Below are 16263 nucleotides of genomic sequence, written 5' to 3' on the forward strand. Positions count from 1 at the left end.
CATAAAAATACTAGTGGTGACACTAAGTGATACATCTTCACTGTCACAGAAATAATAAAGTATATCTGTGCTTGAAAGTTAGGATTTCATGATATGTAAAGATGTTGCCCTGATAACTTAGTACCCAAAAATGAACAAGTTAATATCCTCAGTGACTTCAACTTATTTATTTACAAATTAATATAGCAGCCCTAATGTATCTCATGTATTTGCTAAGGTAAATGAGTAAATATAAAACTAACAAATAAGGGGTGCCTGAGTAGCTCAGTCGGTTAAGCATCTGACTACAGCTCAGGTCATGATCTCACAGTTTGTGGGTTTGAGCTCTGCATGGGACTCTGCACTGACAGCTCAGAGCCTGCAGCCTGCTTCAGATTCTGTGTCTCCCTCTCTTTCTTCCCCTCCCCTGCTCCTGCTCTGTCTCTCTCTCTCTCTCTCTCACAAAAATAAATAAACATTAAAAAAAAAAAAAACTTAACAAGTTAAGACTGTATGTAAAATTTAGGGTCTATCTTAAAAAATACCAACATGTTGCAGCACCTGGCTGGCTCAGTTGGTGGAGCATGTGACTCAATCTCAGGGTTGTGGGTTAGAGCCCCATGTTGGGTATAGAGATTACTTAAAAATAAAATCTTTTTAAAAAATACCAACATTTCAAAGTGAGAAAATGAGCCTGAATAGCCTGCATCAGCTTTTTAAAGAATTCATGTGCTGTGCTCACTTCAGCAGTACATATACTAAAATTGAAATGATACAGAGATTAGCATGGTCCCTGAACAAGGATGACAGGCAAATTCGTGAAGCATTCCATATTAAAAAAAAAAAAAAGAAAGAAAGAAAGAAATAAAAAGGAAAAAAAAAATTCATGTGCTACATTCTTGACCCTGAAACAACTTTTTTTTTTAATTTAATTTATTTTTTAAATTTATATCCAAGTTAGCTAGTTAGCATATAGTGCAAAAATGATTTCAGGAGTAGATTCCTTAATGGCCCTTACCCATTTAGGCCATCCCCCCTCCCACAACCCCTCCAGTAACCCTCTGTTTGTTCTCCATATTCAAGAGTCTTTTATGCTTTGTCCCCCTCCCTGTTTTTATATTATTTTTGTTTCCCTTCCCTTATGTTCATCTGTTTTGTATCTTAAAGTCCTCATATTAGTGAAGTCATATATTTATCTTTCTCTGACTAATTTCACTTAGCATAATACCCTCCAGTTCTATCCACATAGTTGTAAATGGCAAGATTTCTTCTTTTTGATTGCCAAGTAATACTCTATTGTGTGTGTGTGTGTGTGTGTGTGTGTGTGTGTGTGTGTGTGTACATCTTCTTTATCCATTCATCCATCGATGGATATTTGGGCTCTTTCCATATTTTGGCTATTGTCGATAGTGCTGCTATAAACATGGGGGTGCATGTGTCCCTTCGAAACAGCACACCTGTATCCCTTGGATAAATACCTAGTAGTGCAATTGCTGGGTCATAGAGTAGTTCTAGTTTTATTTTTTTGAGGAACCTCCATACTGTTTTGCAGAGTAGCTGCACCAGTTTGCATTCTCATCAGCAGTGCAAAAGAGATTCTCCTTCTCCACATCCTTGCCAGCATCTGTTGTTGCCTGAGTTGTTAGTGTTAGCCATTCTGACAGGTGTGAGGTGGTATCTCATTGTGGTTTTGATTTGTATTTCCCTGATGATGAGTGATGTGGAGCATTTTTTCATGTGTCAGTTGGCCATCAGGATGTCTTCTTTGGAGAAGTGTCTATTCATGTCTTTTGCCCATTTCTTCACTGGATTATTTGTTTTTTGGGTGTTGAATTTGAGAAGTTCTTTATAGATTTTGGATACTAACCCTTTATCTGATACATCATTTGTAAATATCTTCTTCCATTCCGTCGGTTGCCTTTTAGTTTTGCTGATTGTTTCCTTTGCTGTGCAGAAGCTTTTTATTTTGATGAGGTCCCAGTAGTTCATTTTTGCTTTTGTTTCCCTTGCTTCCGGAGAAGTGTTAAGTAAGAAGCTGCTGCGGCCAAGGTCAAAGAGATTTTGCCTGTTTTCTCCTCAAGGATTTTGATGGCTTCCTGTCTTACATTTAGGTCTTTCATCCATTTTCAGTTTATTTTTATGTATGGTTAAGAAAGTGGTCCAGGTTCATTTTTCTGCATGTCACTGTCCAGTTTTCCCAGCACCAGTTGTTGAAGAGACTGTTTTTATTCCATTGGATATTCTTTCCTCTTTGTCAAAGATTAGTTAGCCATATGTTTGTGGGTCCATTTCTGGGTTTTCTATTCTGTTCCATTGATCTGAGTGTCTGTTTTTGTGCCAAAAACATCTTTTTAAATGTTTTTTTTAACATTTATTTATTTTTGAGACAGAGAGAGAGAGAGAGAGAGCATGAACAGGGGAGGGTGAGAGAGAGAGAAGGAGACACAGAATCCGAAGCAGGCTCCAGGCTCTGAGGTGTCAGCACAGAGCTCGACGTGGGGCTTGAACCCACAGACCGTGAGATCATGACCTGAGCTGAAGTCGGACGCTTAACCGACTGAGCCACCCAGGTGTCCCCAAAAACAACTTTTTAAAAAAATGTATTTTTTAATGTTTATTTATTTTTGAGAGTCAGTGAGACAGACTGCAAGTGAGGGTAGGGGCAGAGAGAGAGGGAGACACAGAATCTGAAGTAGGCTCCAGGCTCTGAGCTGTCAGCAGAACCTGACATGGGGCTTGAAGTCACAAACCACAAGATCATGATGTGAGCAGAAGTTGGATGCTGAACTGACTGAGCCACCCAGGCACCCCTTAATACATTTTGTTGTTTATTTATTTATTTTGAGAGAGAGAGAGAGAGAGAGAGAGAGAACAAGCAGAGGAGGGGCAGAGAGAAGGAAAGACAGAATCCCAAGCAGGCTCCATGCCATCAGCCACAGAGCCCGATGCAGGACTCAAACTCACCAACAGTGAGATCATGGTCTGAGCTAAAATCAAGAGTCAGATGCTTAACTGACTACACCACCCAGGTGCCCAACCATAAAACAACTTTTATCTAATTTCCCAACTGTGATGATCTGAAAAGATAACAAATTAAAGGGCAGAATTTTAGGCAGAATAAACATCATTACTTGAATATTGTATTTCTCTAAGAATTCCTTTTCAGGGGGGCCAGAACTGTGGCACCCATATTCAAATCTGCCATAAGTCACATTGACAACTAAGAAATAAAGAGCAATTATTAGCTGAGCTATAAAGGCAAGAATGCTAATATGCTAAAATAGAATTACTTGACTGTTAGTATTCCATTTTGTTTCCTTCAGAAAAGATGAGCTGTCACATCCACTTGAAAGGTTTGCATACCTGTCACATTTGTCTTTTGCCCTTTTCTTTTTCTCCTCAAATTGTTCCAAGAGGCCCTTTGATTTTCCAACTGACAAAGGAAGAGGAAATAAGCCTCTATCATTTGTATTTCCTCCAAATAGCTGGGGTTTTGTCTGGTATTTTGTGAAAATACTTGGTTCACTCTGTTAAATGAAAAAAAAATCATAGCATTTCATGCATGCAAATATTTATAGCATTCACTATTTTCTACATAATATAGTCACATTTAAGTGTAAACAGTAACATTAAAAAACAACATGGCATATAGTATTTCCTTTTTATTCCATATTCATCAGAAAATCATATTAAAGAAATTCTTTTTATTAATAAGGTTTATGCCTTACCAGCACAGAGATATTTAAAATATCAGCTAATTGGAGTGCCTGGCTGGCTCGGTCAGTAGAGCATGTGACTCTTACTCTCGGGGTCATGAATTCAAGCCCAATGTCAGGTGTGGAGCCTACTTTAAAAAATAAATAAAAATAAAATATCAGCTAAGATGGCTTAAAATCAGTTGCACAGGGGTGCCTGGGTGGCTCAGTCAGTTAAGCATCCAGCTCTTGATTTCGGCTCAGGTGATGATCTCACGGTTTGTCAGTTTGAGCCCCGCATCAGGCTCTGTGCTGATAGTGTGGAGCCTGCTTGGGATTCTCTCTCTCCCTCCCTCCCTTTCTCTGCCCGTCTTCCGCTTGCTCTCTCTTTCTCTCTCTCTCTCTGTCACAAAATAAACTTTGAATAACTTAAAAAAAATCAGTTGCACAAATTTGAAGGCAATAACTGAATTATTTATGCTGTCTCTGAGATATGTTAAAGTTTTCACATTAATAGGTTTAACTCAATTACTGTTGAACTAAATTTAATAAATTTCACATGAACTGGACAGTAGGCATGCTGGCATATGGCAAGCCATTTCCTGCATTTGAGGCAACACTTACTCTGAAACATTCAGGGAGTACATATACTCCTTCATATCACTGGGTACCAATTTTTGTATTGAAATACTTATCTGAGAGCATACTCTACTATCTTAAAGCACTGACTTAATCTTATCCATGGAGTCTCTGTTTGATGCATGTTAAGTCTGTATATAAAGTTAAATATAGTTTTAAACCAAAATAAATAAATATGTAAAAATATTTCTGACCCACTAAAGAAGACAAGCTGGGCTCAGAAAATTGAGGACTCACGAGACTCTATTCTTTTTTTTTTTTTTTTTTTTGTTTTTTTTTTGAGACTCTATTCTTGATTCTGGCCCTTATTCATTAACCAAGTCCTCAGAATCCTCATGTCCTTCTTCAAGGAAATAATGTAGCATAGTAGACTAAAATCCACAAAGCATCTAAAGTTTCTTAGGAAAAAATGTCCATATAAAATAAAATTTATGTTACCTTATTCCTATTTTTCTAAAGCTCTTCTTTCTTACGAAATTTTCACAAACAATAGTATGTCTTAGAAAATGTCATGCAGGGGGCACCTGGGTGGCTTACTTGGTTAAGCATCTGACTTCGGCTCAGGTCAAGATCTCATAGTTTGTGAGTTCGAGGCCCACATCGGGCTCCATGCTGACAGCTCAGAGCCTGCAGCTTGCTTCAGATTGTGTGTCTCTGTCTCTTTCAGTCCCTACCCCACCCACCCTTGTCTGTGTGTGTCTCTCTCTCTCAAAAAATAAATAAACATTAAAAAAAATTTTTTTAAGAAAATATCATGCAATATTTGGCTCCCTCTAAGAGGGTCAAGGTACTGGCAATATTCTATATTGCTTTAGTAATAGAAGAAACTGCAAATAAATATTTTTTTCCATTTCAGACTACCAAATCTGATCCCAAGACTACCGGAGTACTGAATCACCAAACAAGCACAAATCCATTTAGAAGAGTAATCCTTAGAGATGTATAAATCTAAAAAACAATCCAACAGAATAAGTCTTTATAGCTTATCTCCATAATGACTATGAAATGCATGCAGAGAAACTGTGGAAATGAGACTCACGTCCAGAGAATTCTGTTGTGACTGTTTTGGGTGTCTCAAGTAGACACCAGAGTCCAAGGGTGCTGACAGAGTCTCTGAACTTTCTGGACAGAACTGCGATCCAAAGAGGAACTGGGAATCACTGAGACTGGAGTGATCAGTCTGATTATTATTCCAGCTAGAGGAATTAGTGGTCCTGAAATTAAGCAAGAAAAGAAAAGTATAGCAAGTAGACAAACATCCTGAACAAATGAAATCATAATTCACAACTATTCATTTCAGAATATCCTGGGCCGAGTACTAGTTTGTTCTGATCTAATCTCCTGAACACTGCCAGCACTACCCACAAAGAAACACAAAGAAATTCTGAATGTCAGACATTTTGATTATAGCAACTTAAGAACAATCCGATGGAAATTCAAACATTAAGGACTGACACTATTACTTGTGGTACAAGAGCACTGTGGGCTATGACACCATTTTGGAGATCAAAGTTCCTGAAATCTTTAGGGATTAAAAGAACATTATCTTTCAAAAAGTTGAATCTATTGGGGCGCCTGGGTGACTCAGTCGGTTAAGTATTGGATGCTTGATTTCAGCTTGGGTTATGATCTCACAGTTTGTGAGTTCAAGCCCCATGTTGGGCTCCGTGCTGACAGTGTCAGCCTGCTTGGGATATTCTCTCTCTCTCTCTCTCCCAAAATAAATAAATAATTAAACTTTAAATAAAGCTGAATTTGTTAATCACTAAGGGAATAAAGTAACTGATGCATTAGTCTGAAGTAATAAGCTAAATTTACATATAGCCACATGGATAAGTCTCAAAAATGTAATTTTGAGCACAGAGAGTAAAAACTGAATGAACTCACATATCATTTATATAACCTTTTAAATATACATCATAGCACACCAAACAAGTATGTAACTGTGTATAGACGTGTACAGAACTCTCATTAACTCTCTTAGAGTATGCCTACAGGGAAGGAAGGGACCAGAATTAGAGGGAGAGTAGGAATCATAACAGAAAAAACACAGGACAGCTTAGTTATGGACTGAATATTTGTGTCCAAATTATTATGTTGAAGTTCTAATTCCTAAGGTGATAGTATTTGGAAATGGGGTCTTTGGGAGGTAATTAGGGTTAGACATGGTCATAAGGGCAGGCCTTCATGATGAGATTAAGGTCCTTACAATAAGAGATGCCAGAGTTTGCCCTCTCTTTTAAAAAAAAATTTTTTTGGGGCGCCTGGGTGGCGCAGTCGGTTAAGCGTCCGACTTCAGCCAGGTCACGATCTTGCGGTCCGTGAGTTCGAGCCCCGCGTCAGGCTCTGGGCTGATGGCTCGGAGCCTGGAGCCTGTTTCCGATTCTGTGTCTCCCTCTCTCTCTGCCCCTCCCCCGTTCATGCTCTGTCTCTCTCTGTCCCAAAAATAAATAAAAAACGTTGAAAAAAAAATTTAAAAAAAAAAAAATAAATTAAAAAAAAAAAAAAAAAATTTTTTTTAATGTTCATTTATTTTTGAGAGACCGAGACAGAGCACAAGCAGGGAAGAGGAAGATAGAGGAGACACAGAATATGAAGAAGGCTCCAGGCTTCAAGCTGCCAGCAGAGCCTGACGTGGGGCTCGAACCCATGAACTGTGAGATCATGACCTGAGCCAAAGTTGGAGGCTTAACTGACTGAGCCACCCAGGCACCCCTCTTTTTTTTTTAAATTTTATGTTTTTATTTATTTTTGAGACAGAGAGAGAGAGCATGAGCAGGGGAGAGGCAGAGAGAGGGGGAGACACAGAATCTGAAGCAGGCTCCAGGCTCTGACCTGTCAGCCCAGAGCCCAATGTGGGGCTCGAACTCGCAGAGTGTGAGATCATGACCTGAGCTGAAGTTGGACGCTTAACTGACTGAGCCACCCAGGCACCCCCCCTTTTTTTTTTAAGTTTATATATTTATGCTTTGAGAGAGAGAAAGAGAGAGAGCAGGGGAAGAGCAGAGAGAATCCCAATCCCACTGACAGTGCAGAGCCCAATGCAGGGTGGAACCCACAAACTGTGAGATCATGACCTGAGCCGAAACCAAGAGTTGAATGCTTGACTAACTGAGCCACTCAGACACCTCTCTCTTTCTCCTTCATGTAAGGACACAGAGAGAAGACAGTTGTCTGGAAACCAGGAAGGGAGCCCTCATAAGAAATTATCTGCCTGGCATACGGTTCTAGGACTTCCAATCTCCAGAACTGAGGAAATAAATTTCTATTGTTGAAACCATCCAGTTTAGGGTACTTTGTTATGGCAGTCCATCAGACTAATAGGCCTCATCCAGATTGAAGAATATGATCAACTCAGATTTTTGCACAGGAGGATCCATTAAAAATTGTTTTTGAAACAAGGTGGTATTCCGTTTCACACCTTTAGTGTCTTATTCTTGCTTGCTCTAAGTACTTCCAGCTGTGGACTTCCAACTTGCTTCCCACAGATATATACATTTAAACCTCACATATGGGGGTACCTGGGTGGCTCAGTCAATTGAATGGCCAACTCATGATCTTGGCTCAGATCATAATCCCACAGTTTGTAGGATCATGCCCCGAGTCCGGTTCTGTGCTGGCAGCCCAGAGCCTGCTTGGAATTCTCTCTCTCCCTCTCTCTCTCTGTCCCTACCCTGCTTGTGCACATTTGCATGCGCTCTCTCTCCTTATCAAAGTAAATAAATAAACATTAAAAAAAAAGAAACATCTCAATAACAACTTGGGTTACTTAATGCTGTTGTGTAACCTAAAAAAACATGCTTTTCATTAAAATGCACAAACACAAATCATTCCTTTTAATAAAGCTAAATTAAAGTAATTACATAGCATATAAGTACATAATCCAAGCCAACATATATTAATGCAAGACAAAAAGAAACTCTAATAATTCAGCACAGGAAAGAGCAATTATTTTCACTCATAGAACCATTTTCTAAGATTAGCTAAGGTAATGGGCTGCACACATATATTATAATATGGGTTGCATAATCGTTGCTCAAAATAGCTTAAATAGCTGTGACTCCCCTCTTAGGTTAAAGAGAATAATTAGCTGTGCTGGATAAAAAAAAAACTGTGAGCTTCCAGAAACCACGTAGGATTTACATCTTAAAGCTAGGATCTGGAATTTAACAAAGATTTTCTCTGTATCAACTGAAAGCATTTTTTTTTTCTTTTTGAGAAATAAAAAGCACAATGCTCTAGGTTTTTGCTGAATTAATAACTGTCTTCAGGAAGGTATTAGGAAGAAAAGAAACTAATAATAAAAGCATACCAAAAGCAATTAAAAATCCCTTAAATATATACTAATTCTGGGGCACATCCACCAAGTTAGCAATGGCAAGTCTACTGCATGGCTGATGGACACCAATATAAGTACCTCAGTGGAGTAGTAGAAGGGGCAGTATTTCAGTGAGCCTTGTCAACAGCTGGAGTAGCTCTTAACTCCACAGTACCTACAAATGGTACCACACAAATGAATACGTATCTAAACATTGTCTTGATTTGATCCTTGCTGTTTCAATAGAAATCACTGCAACTGAGGTGAGTTTCTAGATTGTTAGGCCATTTCTAATTCTCACAGGCCTCATACTCCAGAGGCCTAGTTCTGGACACAGAGCCACTGCTCAATTAACACAAATAGCTAAGTTGACATTGCTTTTATCATCAGAACATAGGCGGAGGGGCGCCTAGGTGGCTCAGTCGGTTAAGCATCCGACTCTGGATCTCAGCTCAGGTCTTGATCTCCAGGTCGTGAGTTCAAGCCCTGCATTGGGCTCCATGATGGGTGTGAAGCCTACTTTTAAAAAAAGAAAAGAAAAGAAAATAGGCAAAAGGAAAAAGACAAATATGGGAGAGTGTAGTAGTGAAGGGAAAAGAAGGGGAAAAAGCTGTATGAAGTCACCCTATTACTAATAAACTAATAGGAAAGGTAGCCTTTTTCAATGAAATCAATACAACTATAAGACCTTCATTAAGTATCAGAGTATATAACTTACCCAGAACCTGAGGGAATACTGAGCATCTCTTTGATATTCCAGACGTTAAAATTCATTTCTTATGGTTAGCCCTATTAAAAAGAGAGGAATATTAATTTAAAAGGTTAAGTATAACTTTCCCCCCAAAGATGACTTTACTGGTGACTGTTATATATGGATGAGGACATTTCAGCAACTATATTCCCATTCAATTGGTGAAAATTCCCATTACCTATGTGTCAGAAACAGGTATTTTGGGGGCACCTGGCTGGGTCAGTCAGTGAAATGTGTGACTCTTGATCTCAGGGTTGTGAGTTTGACCCCCCACACTGAGTGTAGAGATTACTTAAAAATAAAATCTTTAGGGGGTGCCTGGTTGGCTCAGTCGATTAAGCATCTGACTTTGGTTCAGGTCATGATCTCATGGTTCATGGTTTCAGGCCCCGAGTCAGGCTTTGTGCTGACAGCTCAGAGTCTGGAGCCTGCTTCAGATCTGTCTCTCCCTCTCTCTCTCTGCCCCTCCCCCACTCACACTCTGTCTCTATCAAAAATGAATAAACTTTATGGGGTGCCTGGATGGCTCAACTGGTTAAGCATCCAACTTCAGCTCAGGTCATGATCTCACAGTCTGTGGGTTCAAGCCCCACATCAGGCTCTGTGCTGACAGCTCAGAGCCTGGAGCCTGCTTCAGATTCTGTGTCTCCTTCTCTCTCTGCCCCTTCCCTGCTCGCGCACTATCTCTCTCAATCAAAAATAAACATTAAAATTTTTTTTTTAATGAATAAACGTTAAAACATTAAAAAATCTTTAGGGGCACCTGGGTGGCTCAGTTGGTTAAGCATCCAATTCCTGATTTCAGCTCAGGTCATGATCTCAGCTTGTGGGATTCAGCCCTGCATCAGGCTCTGCACTGACAGCAAGTAACCTGCTTGGGATTCTCTCTCTCCCCCTTTCCCTGCCTTTTTTTCTCTCTCTCAAAATAAATAAACCTAAAAAAAAAAAAAAAGCAGAGTTGGGATAACTGAATAGCTACATGAAAAAAGATTAAGATTGGATCTAGTCCTTTCACCATACACTACAAAATATCCAAATGGATCAGAGATAATATAAAAATGAAATCATAAAAGAACCAGAGGGAAAGCTGATGCAACTTCAGCTCAGGTCATGATCTCACAGTCTATGGGTTCAAGCCCCACGTCAGGCTCTGTGCTGACAATTCAGAGCCTAGAGCCTGCTTCAGATTCTGTGTCTCCCTCTTTCTCTGCCCCTCCCCTGCGCACTTGTGCACTCTCTCTCTCTCTCAAAAATAAATAAACATTAAAAAATTTTTGTTAATCATAGAGACTGTTTTCTTTTGTATAAAGGTGGTAAAATGCAAGTATAATAATGTACTCTGTTACTGAGGCTGGAAGGAAAGAGGCACTTTCAAGCACTTCTGCTGGGAAGGCCTCTGTGGAGGAGAATTTGGCACTATCTAGAACATTTACAAATGTATTTACTGTTTAATCCAGCAATCCTACTTCTAAGGATTGGGATCTATGCCAATAATACTTTGACAGAAATAGAAAATTATATATACACATGTCTCTTCAATACAATACCATTTATAATAGCAAGACCATAAACAACTCAATACCCATCAGTTGGTGAATAGTTGAACAAACTATGGTATATTCATACAATGGAGTTTTAAGGAACTGTTAAAAGGAATATATACTCTTGTGTATATAAGATATACTTCAATATACTCTGGGAGTGACCTCCCAGAATATTGCTAAGCACAAAGAAAAAAAAAGGTAAGGTGAAGAATAGTGTATGTGGTATGCAATATTTCATCCAAAAATGTCAAGGGAACATGAATATAAATAAATATACACACATAGCAATGTGCTTATTTTTTTTTTAAGTAATGAGAGAAGAAAAGCAAGGAGGAAGAGAGAGAGAAGAAAAATAGATAAACTGAAAACCAACAAAAACGTTTACCTTGGAGGGCAGAGATAGGGTGGAGAGGCTAGAAATGAAAACTAGACTTCTCCAACTGTAGCAGTTTTTACAGTTTCAACTTTAGAATAATGTAAATACTATAATATAAGTACATATAATCACATAGTCACAAAACGAAATTAAATAAAAAATGGGAAAAACCAAGCAATTCCTACAAAGGAGCAAAATGGAACATACAAGTTGGTTATTGAGCCCCACAAGGAGGGTCTATTTCCAGTGCCTCTAAATATGATAATTTGATACCACATCTCTAGTGAAGTGTAGCCTAAAGACAAAATGAACAGTAAAGGAATCTGTGTGTTTTCAGCAATCATAGTTAGTAAAAAATATATATATACATATATATATGTATAATATACATGTATATAGACATACATGTAATATACATACATATATACATGTAGCATCTATCAGAATACAGCAAATCAATAATATATTAATGTAGTCATTGGGAATAAAAATTTTCAGTGTATGAGAAAAGAGATAGAAATACAAAATAAGGTTAGGCAAAAACCCTACAATCCTAGGTCTGAAATAAATAGAAAATTATTAGTAATTCTTGATGTACAATCTTAGCACCCAGCTTTTGGTCTTGAAATACCATTCACCACTAAAAGGAACCAGTTCTGGGGCAGAAAATGTACAACTTGAGTCTGGGATATCTAGTCCCAGAGAACAAGGAAGCTGTCAAAGACTACCAGGGCCAAAGATTACTGGAGAGCTAGCTTAAAGGGCTTCCTCTGTTAAATTTATAGTTTTTAAAACCTTCGTCAGTCACTTTGGAAGATACACAACCACCTTATCATTTTGAAAGCTGGTAGGGTACACAAAAGAATCATTTCTCTTACCTTTCTAGAAAGACGCACTTCAAAGTAACCAACATATAGATGTGAGAATGTTCTTTATAGAAGTATTTCAGCTAATAAACACAGAATGAATGGCACAATTAGATTATTACCATTTTGGAGGTGCAATGAAAATAATGGATCTAGACAATGATCATAAATGGCTGTTTAAACCATGAGGTGAAAGGTAATAGGAAACTTTATAATGAATAGATCAGGCTGAAAACACCTAAACCCTTCAGTTGATCTTTTATTCACAAAGACAGAAACCAGCCCTAGTATGAGCCTCTTGATGAGGTTCAACAAGAGGTGCCAAGCATTACCAAAGAAGTAAGTATACTTGCCAAAAATATTGATCCCTAATCTAATTAACCTTCTAGATGTAAGGACCAGTATACAGAAAATACAGTGGTTAAATAGAACCAGTGGAATGGAATCAGCAAAATCCAGAGGGGTTAATCCTACAGTTTAAATGATCATATTCTTTTAAAGCATAAGAGGCAAGAAAAAAAAGAGATGTGGGAGACTATAAATTAGAAGAGATTTATGAGCCACACCAACCAAATACAATGTGTTTGGATCCTGAATTATAAGAAAGCAATTAAGAAAATTTATTTTTTTTTTAATTTTTTTTTCAACGTTTTTTATTTATTTTTGGGACAGAGAGAGACAGAGCATGAACGGGGGAGGGGCAGAGAGAGAGGGAGACGCAGAATCGGAAACAGGCTCCAGGCTCCGAGCCATCAGCCCAGACAGAGCCTGACGCTGGGCTCGAACTCACGGACCGCGAGATCGTGACCTGGCTGAAGTCGGACGCTTAACCGACTGCGCCACCCAGGCGCCCCTAGAAAATTTAAACATTGACTAGCTACTTAATGATATCAATAAATTGTTACTTTAAGTGTGGTAATGATATTGTGGTTATGATAAAAAGAGTCCTTATCTTTTATACATACATAAATTTTAAATGAATAAAATAGGGGCGCCTGGGTGGCGCAGTCGGTTAAGCGTCCGACTTCAGCCAGGTCACGATCTCGCGGTCCGTGAGTTCGAGCCCAGCGTCAGGCTCTGGGCTGATGGCTCGGAGCCTGGAGCCTGTTTCCGATTCTGTGTCTCCCTCTCTCTCTGCCCCTCCCCCGTTCATGCTGTCTCTCTCTGTCCCAAAAATAAAAATAAATAAATAAAAATAAAATAAATTCTCTTTAAAAAAAAAAATAAAAAATAAAATAAATAAATAAATAAATGAATAAAATAATCTTCAAAACTTTTGTTTTGCTTTAAAATAATAGAGATGGATTAGGGGACCTGGAAAGGGGTACAGACTGCCCCTAGGTTGATAACTGTTGAAGCTAGGTGATGGGTACATTGGCATTCATTCATCCAATGATTTCTACTTGACATGTTTGAAATTTTCCACACAAAAAATTGATGTATGAATTGGTAAATGCCTGTATTAGCTGACAACACCCAACATTGTTACCTCCAGCCCAGACCCCTCTCCTGAACTTCAGACTCCTATATTCAAGTGCTGGCCTGACATCTCTACTTGGGTGACTAATATGCACCACAAACCAACATGTCCAAAACTAAGATCGTCATTTTTCCCCCAAAAACATTCTCCACCTACAGTCATCCTATTCCAGTTAACAGCAACTCCATCTTTCTAGTTGCTCAAGCCAAAATCTAAGAGTCCTCTTTGACTCTCTTCTCACATCCAGTCTGTCAGCAAATACTATGATTCCTTCAAACATATTCAGAATCTGTCCACTTTAAGTTCCTCCTTCTATAGGTTTACCAGATAAAATATAGGATGCTCAAATTTGAACTTCCCAAATATTGCCCAGGACACACTTGTACTAAAAAAAATATTGTTTACCTGAAATTCAAATTTAACTTGGTGTCCTGTATTTTTATTTGCTAAATCTGACAACTTTAGATTCAGAGTTCCTCTAACTTTAAGTCAGATCATGTTATCCCTGCTCCTACCCTACTCCAATACAAGCCAGAATTCCCATGATTATCTCTGGTGTCTGCAATCTCCCCTTAGCCCTGCTTTTTTCCATCTACACTCCATTCCACGCTTCTTATGGGGCTTCTCACTGCTGCTTTCCCTTGCTGGGCACACAACCAGCTTCAGGCCCCTTTCCCATACTGTTTTCTCCACTTGGTTCACTCTTCCTTCAGATTATCAGCATAACAGGCCAAACCACATCCACCACCTCCAGGGGTTCTCTCAAATTATTCAAAACTGTAGCACCTCAATAATCAATGTTTCTTCTCTGCTTTTTCTCCAAAGCATACCATTATTCTAATACACTATATATTTTTAAAATTTACCTTGTTTTGTCTGTCTCAGCACGCACATCCAAGCCTACAAGAATGTAATGTTAAGCTCTTTGAGGATAGGAATTTTTGTGTTCGGTTCACTGCTATATCCTCAGACTCTAGAAATTGTGCCTGGCACATAATAGGTGCCCAGAAAATATTTACTGTTAAATCAGTTTGGTTTTTTTTTAATGAGAACTAAATTAGGACAATAGAGCAAAACTTTCCAAGTATCCACAAATTTAAAAATACATATGATTTGGCTTTAATTATTACATTTCAAATCCCTAGATCTGCATAGACTTATTACATATTTAAAAAAAGAGGAAGAATTGAAGTAAATCTAGGATTCCTGACTCATGTTTACTTATTTCTTTGATAGTCTGAGCTTTTTTCTTCCATCAACACTTCAGAAATTCTTCCTTCTAGAGTCTTGATTTAGCATCTAGACAATTTTACATACATCACTACAAGACCATTATTACTACATCTAGATGTAAATCCTTTATCATCTTCCATTTCTGTTTATGTTGAGAAAGGAGAATAATTTATGCAGTATGTGGCTTGGGGTTTAGAATAACTATGCTCCGGGTTCCAGACCAAACTTACTCCTAAGAGATTTCTTAAATGTTGAGAAAATCCCATGGTTGCACCCTTGCCTATGTCTAAGGACCACATGGGGCTTGATGTGCTCAGCCTCAGGTTTATCTGTTCTCTATGCATTTACCTGTCACCATGCTACCTATTATAGGCTTTAAATTCCCAGAGGGCAGAAGTCCCATCTGCCTATACCTATCCTTGTAGATGCTAGCACACTAGCAATGAAGTAGTAGTCATTCTTAGGTAGGACACTAGGTAAATGAAAACTGAAATGCACACATTACAAACTTTCAAGGGCAGGGTTCTCTCTCCCTCTCATCTCCCAATCCTATTAGAAGAAGCATAAAAGCAGAGGAAACGTTTAAGTGCATGCAAGGTATACAACTGTCTCCCTAGGAAGGGCGCTGGCAAGGAGTTAGACAAGGGAGAAACATGTGTGAAGAGAATGCCCTAAGGGGAAGTACACCACCGCCATCATCTGACCCCCATCTTCAACACTGAGACTCCTGAGGCCACAGTGTGAGGTCCTCCAGGTGCTCTTCTGGCTCCTCCACTCGGTCACAGAAAAAAACAGTTCTCTCTCTCAGACTTTGTGCCCCTTGGGCCTCGACCAGGCCCTCCTAAACCTCATACGACCGTCCACTCTCATCTTCAGTCTCTTTTCAATTAGGAGACACGCTATGGGCTCCCAGACTAAATCATTCAGATGTCCTTTCCAGAGGCCTCCAAGGGATACTGCATAATTATAAGGCAAATCCCAGTTTCCCGGGTTCCTGTTCACGCTTTCTGGGCCGATTCTCTTTCTTGCGTCTCCTAATCCCAGACTCGGGATGAGAGGCTGTGGACACCCGGGAATCTGACGAAAACAACTCCAAAGGTGAGCACAGAAAGTCTCCTTGAAGAGCCAGAGAGGTCTTCCATCACAGAGAAAGAATGAATGGCTAGGAATTCCAGGACAAGGATCAAGTTGGACAACCCGGCGTCCCGAGAAACTCCTCGACGTCGCCAGAAATCTCGAACCTGTACTCAAGGCCCCCGTATGGCTCCCGGACCTCTCCACCTTCACCCCCTCCCCCTCCCTGCCCTTCCAGGCCAAACCCCTCCCGCCTCCACTTCTGAGGGACAGCTCGCGCCCCACCTGGGGCGTCTCTGATCTTACCT

The 16263-nt window shown here is 39.3% G+C and overlaps 1 protein-coding gene and 1 non-coding gene across 3 annotated transcripts in view; one reads left to right on the top strand and one right to left on the bottom strand.

The window, feature by feature from the left end:
• The window catches only part of IHO1 (interactor of HORMAD1 1), a 34864-nt gene extending 18718 nt beyond the window's left edge, over positions 1-16146 (bottom strand). The window contains exons 1-6 of one of the 2 annotated variants that reach the window (XM_058726954.1): positions 15586-16146; positions 14515-14548; positions 12181-12251; positions 9350-9420; positions 5353-5527; positions 3343-3506 (exon numbers count right to left, since the gene is read on the bottom strand). In XM_058726954.1, coding sequence (XP_058582937.1) covers positions 3343-3506; positions 5353-5527; positions 9350-9405 — 395 coding nt within the window. In that variant the 5' untranslated portion in view covers positions 9406-9420; positions 12181-12251; positions 14515-14548; positions 15586-16146. Of the gene's footprint in view, positions 1-3342; positions 3507-5352; positions 5528-9349; positions 9421-12180; positions 12252-14514 lie in introns of both variants that reach the window. The other variant, XM_058726953.1, reaches the window with a different exon arrangement.
• On the top strand, positions 714-817 carry LOC131511187 (U6 spliceosomal RNA). Its single transcript, XR_009261391.1, has one exon. It is a non-coding gene; the product is annotated as a U6 spliceosomal RNA (small nuclear RNA).
• Positions 16147-16263: the final 117 nt, after the last annotated feature.

Source organism: Neofelis nebulosa, chromosome 4, assembly GCF_028018385.1.
Source record: "Neofelis nebulosa isolate mNeoNeb1 chromosome 4, mNeoNeb1.pri, whole genome shotgun sequence".
Lineage (NCBI taxonomy): Eukaryota > Metazoa > Chordata > Mammalia > Carnivora > Felidae > Neofelis > Neofelis nebulosa.